This window comes from Prunus mume, linkage group LG4 (assembly GCF_029339155.1).
Source record: "Prunus mume cultivar Tortuosa linkage group LG4, ASM2933915v1, whole genome shotgun sequence".
Taxonomy (NCBI): domain Eukaryota; kingdom Viridiplantae; phylum Streptophyta; class Magnoliopsida; order Rosales; family Rosaceae; genus Prunus; species Prunus mume.
Genome location: NC_142701.1, coordinates 24,565,699 through 24,576,241, shown reverse-complemented (window position 1 = coordinate 24,576,241; position 10,543 = coordinate 24,565,699). Strand labels below are relative to the sequence as shown.

Here is a 10,543-nt window from a genome sequence, read left to right as displayed (position 1 = left end):
TGAACTTGAACATAATTTCATGTCACTATGTGAGAGCAGAAGGAAAGCAAATACACGATCCTTTTTTCAGTTTTCAAACAAACTTTGCACGAGGCAAGCATTGACTTCCTTCTCGTGCAAAATCCAGAAGTCGGTCTGGTCAATGATATCACATTTCTGATGTCTTTGTATACGAAGAGCTGTTGAACCAACGTATATCAGAGTTATCCATACAATAGTTTACAGATATTAAGTAGGCATAGATTTATTATATTCTAACCCTAATATATATACGAGTCTAAAAGTTGGCATGCAGTTCAAAAGAAAAGATAAACGTAGTGGATTACGGTGCGACATAAATTCTATTTATATCTATCGAACATCTTTATGTACAATTGTTCAATTATAAAAATTAAAAATACAAAGAAACGTCTATATCAGCCCAAAAAAAAAAAAACTTGCTTATAAGAGTTCAATCTTTTTTAATCTCCGTTTACAAACGTGAGGCTTAATTTACAACTGGGCACTAGTCTTCATCTCAATGGATGGCCATGGTCTATCGGCTATTGCGTTTGGTGCTTACCATGCGGGCGCTTTGATGCATTGCCGTGAAAGTGTGAGGAGCCTGCAGAATGTTCCTGCAGCCAAAGAGCCATAAAGCTCATGAGATGAAAATCCAATGCCAAATAGAAAACCAGGGTCCAATGGGACTACTTAAATGCCCACCATATCTTGCAGATTGCCCTGAATGTCAAAACAGCTCTGTACAGTTGGTGATCTGAAACTAAGTTGACCCTGCAATTAAAGAAAGAGGCCCCAAAAGAAAAATACTGCTTATTTAGTAATTCTATGTGATGAACCATACTGCTTCATAGAATGCCAAGAACCAAACAACCCGTACCATTCCTCGCATACTCTGTTGGGTCCCATAGTGACCAACACGTGTTGGTAATGAATGCAGCTGTCCCTGTAGAAAATCATAAGAAAATGTTTGCCTTCTGTTTTTTTTTAATGAAAAATCATCAGGGTCAGAACAAAGGCATGGATTGTACCTGTGTGGCCTGCTGATTTCCATAATAACCATCACTGATGGGAGCAATTGAGTTCATCTGTCCCTGATATACAAGTAATAAACAATCCTTGACATAAATTTCTCAATTAGAACTTTAAGAGCTGTAGTCAGGAAGAAAATATGTCATACCATTCCTGGCATACTCTGTTGAGCACCGTAATAGCTATCAAGACCACGAGATCTTGAACCATGTTCCTGCAAAAACATATAACATCCCATTTAAAAAAAAATTCATAATAACAAATTGTAATACTGCAGGGTGTATGCATATCGACAAGCTCTTATTGCAATATCTCGGAATAACTTAGGTGTTTCATATTACCCCTTCCAATTCTTGCTGAGGAACGTAACAATTATCACGGTTATGTGCTCTGGATTTCATCTGTTCCTACATTTAAATCCATAATGAAGTGTACTATAATATATTACAGTCCAAAACAAACAAATTCTCTGTGAGTGAGAAATTCAGAACAAAAGTGATCATGAGACAAACCATCTGCTGGCAGCTGTCTTGCAACCTGATAGTTAGGCTATCTTGTTCAGTCTGCGCCTACAGTATACATAAAATATACCTCAGGGCACATATCAATTAGGATGACCTAGAAAATTATACAAGCCAAAGATCAAGCCTTAACCAACCTTTCTTTTTTTGTATGTTTTCTTTTTCTTAGAAGACTTTGCCATATTGCTGCTGGGATTGACTTCTTCCACATCATTAAAACCATGATTAGCTGACATGTTGGCTTCGGAAACAGTTCTTACAGAATTATTGGCATCCACACAATGTTTCAATGCTGCCTCTAATGCCTGAAATGCAATGTGGTAAGTTTCTGGAGATAAAGACCCCTCTTCACCCAATTTAACAGCTAATTTACACAGATCGTTGAAACGTTGCACTCTGTAGTTAAGCCTCTTCGGTCCATCACTAACAGTACACCTAACTTTTGCATCCTTCGTCCAACGCTTCAAAATATAATGGGATGGGATACTGGAAACACCAGACACTTGGAGGACCAGAATTGCATGTCTGCAGAGAAAACCTTTGTATTCAAATGAATGACATGAACAACATACTTTTAATTCTGCATCATTCCAAGAAACAGTAAAATTTTGGCGTTCTTCCAAATCATCAACCCGGAAAATTGCAGTTGCTTCATTTTCACTGTCTTTCTGCAATTGACAAGAAGCTAGTCCCAAAACCTCGACCTTAAATTTTTTAAATACAGAACCTGTATAGATAGTTGCCATTTGTTTTTCAAAAGTTGAGAGAGATCTTAATCCAGGTTGTTTATCCTGTGTTTCAAGAGCAGCATTAACTTCCATGTCATACATATCTTTCTGAAATCCTTTGTACTGCTCAATAAAATCGTTAACTGTAGCTTCTTGAGATATGTACCTATCAAAGAATGAAGTTATACTTCCAGATCGCTCCCTTGTAGACATTCCAGCCATAAATGAATCCTGCATATAAGTTGGAACCCACTTTTTACGATCTTCAAACAATGAGTGAACCCACTCATTTTCTCTTAGTTCAAATCTATCAACCAATTTCCACCATTTCTTTTCAAATTGTTCAACTGTCCAGGACCGGTAAATGCATTTGTTGAATTTTTCCATGAATATTTCATTCTCCTTTATGAAAAAACCCACATTTTCAGGAATCCTGCTCAATACATGCCATAAACAAAAACAATGGTATGCATCAGTAAATACATCTGCTACAGCTTCTTTCAAGTATTTGTCTTGATCAGTGATAATCAGTCTTGGAGCTTGGCCACCCACTACTTTAAGCCATGTCCGCATTAACCAAACAAAAGCTGGGATGGTCTCTTCTCCCATCAATGCACATCCAAGCAAAATGTACTGGAAGTGGTGACTCCAACAATAGGAACAAAAGGAATTCTATAATTGTTTCTAACATAGTAAGTGTCAAAGAAGACTGCATCACAAAAACTACTATAATCATGCCTGCATTTTGCATCAATCCAAAATACACTTCTCAGTCGTTTTTCATGGTCAAAATCTATTGCATAGAAGAAGTTGGGATCCTCGTCCTGCATACACATAAAATGTTCGAACATTACTCTCACATCTTCCTCACCTAAAGCTGACTGTAGACCTTTCTTTTGGCAGGCAACAGTAGCAGGTTTCTTGTTTCTTCCACTGATAGCATAAATAAAATCATCTGGGCACATTTCATGGTTGTGCTCCTTTATGAAACTATGTACAACCCATTTCCCATCATCTTTCCTCTTTATATGCAAGCTAGCTTTGCAGTCTGTCTTTGTTATACATAATCTTGGATTGACAGTTGTTCCAGACTCGCGCTTGCTTCCGAATCTAGAACATGCTATTTTTATATCAATGAACTTTCCAGATTTTTTGGAGCGCCGACTGGCTTTAATTGTGATGCCAAATCCCACAGACCGAGCATATTCTCTGTAGTAAGAATAAGCTTCTTCCTTAGACTCAAATTCCAAACCATTTTGGGGTTCCTGAATTACTCTCTTCCCCTCATCAACAGCATTCAACCCCATATTTTTCGCATCATCTTGGGCCTGCAAACTACAAGCACTTTGGTTTGCATCCAATCCATCCGCTTCTTTAACATGTTCACTCGTTGTTGGTGAATTAACATGCTCCTCAACATTTTTCTCATCTGTGACATCTACAACATTAACATCCTTATCTGAACCAGTTTCTAACTTGTCCTGCTCACATGAAGGCAGTTCAAGATCTATCTCCATAGAAGAAAACAAAGCTTATGCAATACAAAAGCTCATTTAATTTAATTACCTGAAACACAAAAACGAATTACAAAAGCCAGGCATTAATTATTGCTATACCAAACACTGTGCAAGTATCATATTTCTCACATATTATACCCTCCAGAATATTAAAACTGAAAAGATAAGAAATTTTAAGCTTATTAACACTCTAAAAGCTTAAAATGAATAAATAATTATGACAATTATAAAAAACAATAAAATTCAAAGTAAATCTTCTTTGCTACCTATTTTGTACTCGGGATTCAAAATCTTAAAATAAATAGACTGAAAACAGAAGAATAAAAAAAGAAAGGAAATTGGTAATTACCCCTTTCTTAGGGAGCTGAGCATCTCCACTCAGTTATGAGAAATTATAAGACTTTGAGTTTTCCTTCAGTTTTTCTTCAACTTTCCAGAAACCAAACAGATAGTGAGTCCAAATACAATGGCGAGAAATCAAGGTCAATGAAGCAAAGAGGGAATCATCAGAGTGCAGTGGTTGCACCTGCGCAAGTCACACACCACGGACAGACTGAGAGAGAGAGAGAGAGAGAGAGAGAGAGAGAGAGATTCAAGTCCGAGACCGAATCATAATTGGTCGGGTTCAAGTTCGCGGGTATTTGTTTTGGGTCGGTTTTATATTTCACAAAAAAAAGAGAAGAAGAAAACTTCTCAATTCCTATTACCCGTGATAATGTAATTATTTAACAATGCACATCACAATATTCATCAGGAAATGCTAATAATCTTCTTTCTAACATTCTCTTTTAAATCTTCTCCATTTTTCTTATAACATGTGTCACTTCTCTCTCACTTAAAACAATATTTTTAATTACCAAAACAAACAATAGATAAAAATAAAAATAATTGAAGAATTGAAGAATTTGTTTATTTTATATTTTAAACGAACAATAAAAATAATGCAAATATGGAAATACACTTAATATTTTTTTAGTTATTAAAAACATTGTTTTAATTTTTCAGTGAGAGAGAAATGACACATGTCATGAAGAGAAAGGAGAAGGTTTAAAAGAAAAGGTTAGAAAAAATGTTACTAGCATTCCCTATATTCATTTTTGTCTTCTTTCTTATTAAAAAACTCATAATCCAACCATGATCCCACTCGAGGGAGGCCCATTAATCCCTAACTCATAGTATGATATGATAATGTTCAATGCCACGCCACGGTTTTACAAGCCATAACTGATTTGTTGAACTATCAATCGGGTCTAGTTCAATGAAAAAAGACCTTAACTTGCATATCAGTGGTCTCAAATTTGACCTTCCATGACACGGTGACACCTTGATAATTTTAAACTCTCCAGGCATCCATAATCCATTTGCCTTAAAAGGAAAATTGCAATAAGCTGTCCACCTTTACATGAAAATTAACTCAGATAAATGAAGTTAGCATCCCAACTTCAACCATAACAACAAGGCCACGGAGCTTTTTTACGAAGAAGTAACTACAGAAGGCTAGAAAATGTGCATGTCTCAGCAAACAGTATGAAATTCTCATCTTCGGCGCATTAATCACAATATTTGCACTAACTAGGCATTGATTGGTTGGTACATTCGAGTCCACTAAATGAATCTAAAATACACTTGACATGAGATTGCACTGCTTGCCCATTGTGATACAGTGTTACACTAAGGTTAACGAATTGGCAAGGTCATCCCCTTCATATACGAATACACATGGAGGATTTACCTTCTCTATGGAAGTTAACGTTGGCTTAAACAGCGCACCTCAGAACTGGAAAGAGAGGAGAAGTCAAAAGAGAGATCTCGAGCCACTACCTGGTTTAGTTTATGATTACAAACAAGTTCTAAGTACAACGTCAACCAACTCCAAGATGGCAAGCGTTTCTTCCTCATGAATGTCTTGAAGCGTCGCCATGCAACTGTGAAGATCTCAAATGAGGGTCATCCTGCAATTGCCCAATATAGTTAGTAAAAAACCACAGATAAAATCATTGGAGTTTCTTCAAGATACGCGCATACATGCTATATTGCAAACAAACCTGCAAGCTGTAACTGAAACTAGTTGATGGTCTAAAGTCCAATTGTCCCTACATGATTAGGGCAAAATTTGAGAAATTTATCCTCTGAATATACAATACCTGGAAAATTTTCTCAAAAAAGTGAATCGCATTAGTATGAAAATACTATACCAGCCCATGAATGCTTTGTTGAGTCCCAAAAAAACCATCATGATTGGGTGCTATTGAATTCAGTTGTCCCTATAAGCAAGATAAAACCAATTAAATTGAAATATAATATCGTGTCTGTATGGTTCTAAAGGGAATCCTTAGATATAATGGTCACAACATTATTTTGACTTACCAGCCCTTGCATACTCTGCTGGTTAACATAGTAACTGTCATGGGGTGGCTCCATTAAGTTCAACTGTACCTGCAAAGACCAGTTACAAAACGTCATAAATGGTACAAGAAAAACGCCATGTAAAAATTGAAAATAAATTATACAAGAAAATAATATGCAATACCAGTCCATGCACATTCTGTTGGGCACCATAATATCCAGTAAGGGGTATACCATCTGAGCTTAAGTTATCCTACAAGCATAAATGCCCAAATTAAAGATATATCATTAAGATCACTGTAGGAAAAAAAAAATTCACAAACTTAGTCTGAACTATGTAAAGTACTCGAATGCCCATGATATTCAGTAGTTAAAGAGACAAAAGTAGGGATGTTGTTAGTAAATGGTGGATTGCATTCACGGAATATCTGCAAAATCAATAATTTCCTGATCCAGTGGACTTTAACACAGAACACCGAAATTAGATCTTAAATAAAATGAATAAAGGACAAACCATTTGCTGCAAGCTGTCTTGTGCTTCCACAAGTATAACATCTTGCTCTGCTTGCACCTGCAAAATAGAAACATACTTCCATGAACTTCCTTATTAAGTTTGACTCAAGCGAAGTCAACCATCAAGTTCAGAACATACCTTTCTTTTTCTATTTGTAATTTTCTTCCTACTTGTTTTTGATGCAAGGCTTCCTTGATTCTCTTCTTCTGCTTCACGAATACTATGAACAGTGCCACTAAAGTCTACGACAGTATTATTAGAGTTATTCACGTTCACACAATTCTTTAAAGCTTCAACAAGTGTGCGGAAAGCAATATTATAAGTTTCCTCAGATATTGATCCTTCTTCACTCAATTCAATGGCTCGTTTGCATAAATCATTGTAGCGTTGCACCCTAGTCTGTACTCGCTCTGTTTCTTCAACCATTGATTGCCTGCTTTTTGCATCTTTTGTCCATCTCTTCAAAATATAATGAAATGGGATGCTTGAGAGGCCACAAATTTGGAGAACAATCAGTGAATGTCTACAAAGAAAACCTTTGTACTCGAACAAACGACAGGAGCAAGAAACCTCTGACTTTGTTTCATTCCAGGTCACCATGAAATATTCATCCTTTTCACAGTCTTGAACTCTGAATGTAGTAGTTGGTCCGTCTTCATGTTCTTTCTTTGGCTGGCAGCCAACTACTCCCAAAACCTCAACTTGGAACTTTTTGAATACTGCATGAGTGTAAACTGTTGACATTTGTTTTTCCCAAGGAGAAGGAGATTTTAATGCAGGCTGTTTGTGCCATGTATCAAAATCTGCAATTGCTTCCTCTTCATACCTGTTTTGTAGAATTGTCCCATATTGTTTCACAAACTCTCTCAGAGTAATTTTCTTGTGTATGTATTTATCGAAGAAAGAGTTCATACTTTCAGAACGCTGAGTTGTACACATTCCAGCGAAAAAAGTATCTCCCATATAAGTAGGCACCCATCTTTTACGATCTTCATACAGCAACCGGATCCATTCGTCATCTTGAAGTTCAAATCTGGTAACCATCTTCCACCATCTCAAGTCAAACTGTTCGTCTGTCCAGGAATTAAAGATGCACTTGTTAAACTTTGGCAAGAAATTTTCGTGCCGTTTGATTACATGAGCAAGAGTTTCAGGGATCTTTTCCAATATATTCCAAAGTGTAAAGCAGTGGCGTGCATGTGGAAAGACTTCATCGATCGCTGCCTTCAAGGTTTGGTCTTGATCAGTGATAATCAATTTAGGACATTGCCCACCCATTGCTCTAAGCCACGTCTTCAACAACCATACAAATGTTGATTTAGTATCATCAGCAACCAACGCACAACCAAGCAACATTGACTGAAAGTGGTGGTTCACCCCAACAAAAGGAGCAAATGGCAACTTATCATTTATTTTGATATAAGAAGTATCAAAAGAGACAACATCATTAAAACTCCTATAATCACTCCGACTTTTTGCATCAACCCAAAACAAATTTCTCACACGCTGCTCTTCATTCAAATCTATTGCATAGAAGAAATTGGGATTCTCCTTCCGGATTCGCTTAAAGTATTCAAGCATTACTTGAGCATCTCCCTCATCTAGACCCAAGTCCCGGCATTTATCAAACTGATAGTTTGAATCAGTCGTAGCAAACCCAGTATTTTGATACCCACCAGATTGTCTAGACATTTCAACGTACATCTTTCTAGTTCGTTCACTAACTGCATGCAAAATGTCAATATTATTCTTTTCAGCTAACTTCACATTTCTATGAATCCGAAAATGATATGCTAGAGCAGGTAAAAGCTCATGATTATGCTCCTTTATGAATTCATGAATAATCCACTTTCCATCTGCCCTCCTCTTCACATGCATGCTGGCTTTGCAGTCCGTCTTTTTCACAGTTGGTCGACGACTAGTCCCACTATCCGACTCCGGTGTGACTCCATATCTGGAACATGCAAACTTGGCATCAATAAACTCTTTCGATTTCTTTGAACGCCGACTGTTTTTTATTGAAGTGGTGAATCCCATAGACTTGGCATATTCTTGATAAAATGAGTATGCTGCCTCATGTGATTCAAATTCAATGCCATTACAAGGTTCAAAATCTGTGTCTCCCTCAAACACTTGAATGTCCCTTTTAGGAGAGCTAATGACTACGCCACCTCTATTCTGCACTTCTTCCACAACAGCAACCATATTCATATTTTCACTTACTCTACCACCATTCATATTTTCTGGACCATCCACCACTGTTTCACCCAAATTTTGATTTCTATCCATGATGTTTAGTTAAAAGTAGTTTGTTATCTGTTTCTGAGAAGAGACTCTGATCTTCTAAACAGACCTTCATAGTAATACCTAAAAGATAAAAGGTATAATAAGAAACAATGATACGGTCATCAGAAAAACAAGTGCTTTTCAGGGTGTTCAAAAATACTCAGCGATCATCTCTGTTATTAGCAATATACTAACCAACTTGGCCAGCAAACCTAATAAAAACAAGTTATTGGACCACGTGGACACTCAAGAAGTCTCTGTCATTCTACTTGGCACTCTTTTATGGTGATGTAGAACACGCACGATTGCATCAAGCAAACCGTACCGAGTGCAAAAGACACAACTCTATCACTGTTGGTACCCAAAGTGCACCTCTCTTACCAAGTACACATACACACAAACATAGTTTGCCCGGTTCAAACTTCAAGCAACAATTGCCAACATATTTCATACGAAATTAAGATATAATCTAAAACTAGTATTTATAAATCAAATAGGAACTTAGCAAGCAAATAAAATAGTGCCAAATTATAAACAGCTAACCTCACATAATCTAGCACACTGAGCCCGTAAGTAAAGCATTAATGCAATAGTTGTGAATCTTCGGAAACCACGTGATGATTAGAGAAAAAGTTTCATTGCTTCACTCAAGTTTATTCACTGGAGCTTCTTATCAAATATCAAGAATGAACAAACGTGCGGCTAGAGTAACAGTAATGACAATTCCCCAGGAGTTTGATTTTACTATGCTTGACTATTTCAGGTCCATTTTATCTATTAACAGTAATGACTGTTCCGTCAAATTGTGATTAATCAATGCCCGATAAAAAAAAAGTTATGGCCATTTTCACCCTCTGCTTGGCAGCTGAGAAAGCTGATGAAATGAACAGAAAAGACTAAAATCTAGACACGTTTATGCTTTAACACATATTTGGGTCCAACAAAACAGCATATGATCACAATTATTAACTCAATTTTCCCATTTTGCGGCGATTTCTGAGCAACCAAACAGAAAACAAAACAAATTTTCCCAACCAAACCAACAAGTTTGAATAAGTTTAGAAAAACACAAGAAATAAGTAAAATATGAATTGAGAGAGAGAGAGAGAGAGAGAGAGAGAGAGAAACCTCAAGTGAAGGCAGCAGAATCAGAGAAGAAGGTTGGCTGATTTCCGCGAGTGGGCGAAAGCTTTCGAATTTGGGAAAGCTTAGGGCTTTGATCTTCTATTTTTGGGTAATTTTGGTTTATCATTTTGGGTTAATATCTGCTTCAGAGCCACAGGCGTGGCGCGTAGTTACTTGAATTATCGGCCTGAATGAATATGAATTTATGAACAACCCCTCCTAATTCAACACAAATGTGTTAGTGTTTTTACAGGGTTAATTATAGAAATGGTGACTAAATTATACCACTTTACATTTTGGTCCTTGAATTTTTATAGTGAATTCTGTATGGTGTTTTTGAGAGACCATTTCTATAATTAACCTTCTGTCTATGCGTTAGACTCCCAATTGTGAGAGTAGACGATTATCAGTTGTTGATACATCACATGCATCAACAGGTCACATATGAGCCTAGCATTGTTCATATGATAACTT

General features: G+C 36.8%; 2 protein-coding genes across 3 annotated transcripts; both read right to left on the bottom strand.

The window, feature by feature from the left end:
- Positions 1-322: 322 nt before the first annotated feature.
- LOC103329000 (protein FAR1-RELATED SEQUENCE 2) lies at positions 323-4,414 on the bottom strand. The gene is given in 10 exon segments (XM_008231429.3): positions 323-617; positions 706-774; positions 881-946; positions 1,032-1,094; positions 1,181-1,246; positions 1,374-1,439; positions 1,545-1,601; positions 1,691-2,928; positions 2,931-3,847; positions 4,148-4,414. Coding segments are annotated over 9 exon segments (2,568 nt in total). The 5' UTR covers positions 3,799-3,847; positions 4,148-4,414; the 3' UTR covers positions 323-542.
- Positions 4,415-5,339: 925 nt separating this feature from the next.
- LOC148918257 (protein FAR-RED IMPAIRED RESPONSE 1-like) lies at positions 5,340-10,266 on the bottom strand. 2 transcript variants are annotated; one of them, XM_089050909.1, is made up of 8 exons: positions 10,073-10,266; positions 6,797-9,025; positions 6,659-6,715; positions 6,329-6,397; positions 6,166-6,234; positions 5,994-6,062; positions 5,844-5,891; positions 5,340-5,750 (listed from the first exon to the last, which is right to left on the bottom strand). In XM_089050909.1, exons 2-8 carry the CDS (start codon positions 8,945-8,947, stop codon positions 5,694-5,696), a joined length of 2,520 nt encoding a protein of 839 aa, XP_088907035.1. In that variant the 5' UTR covers positions 8,948-9,025; positions 10,073-10,266; the 3' UTR covers positions 5,340-5,693. The 2 variants fall into 2 exon arrangements, with proteins under 2 accessions (XP_088907035.1, XP_088907036.1); XM_089050910.1 differs by having other exon boundaries at positions 5,584-5,750; positions 5,824-5,891; positions 10,073-10,264.
- Between the last annotated feature and the right edge of the window lie 277 nt (positions 10,267-10,543).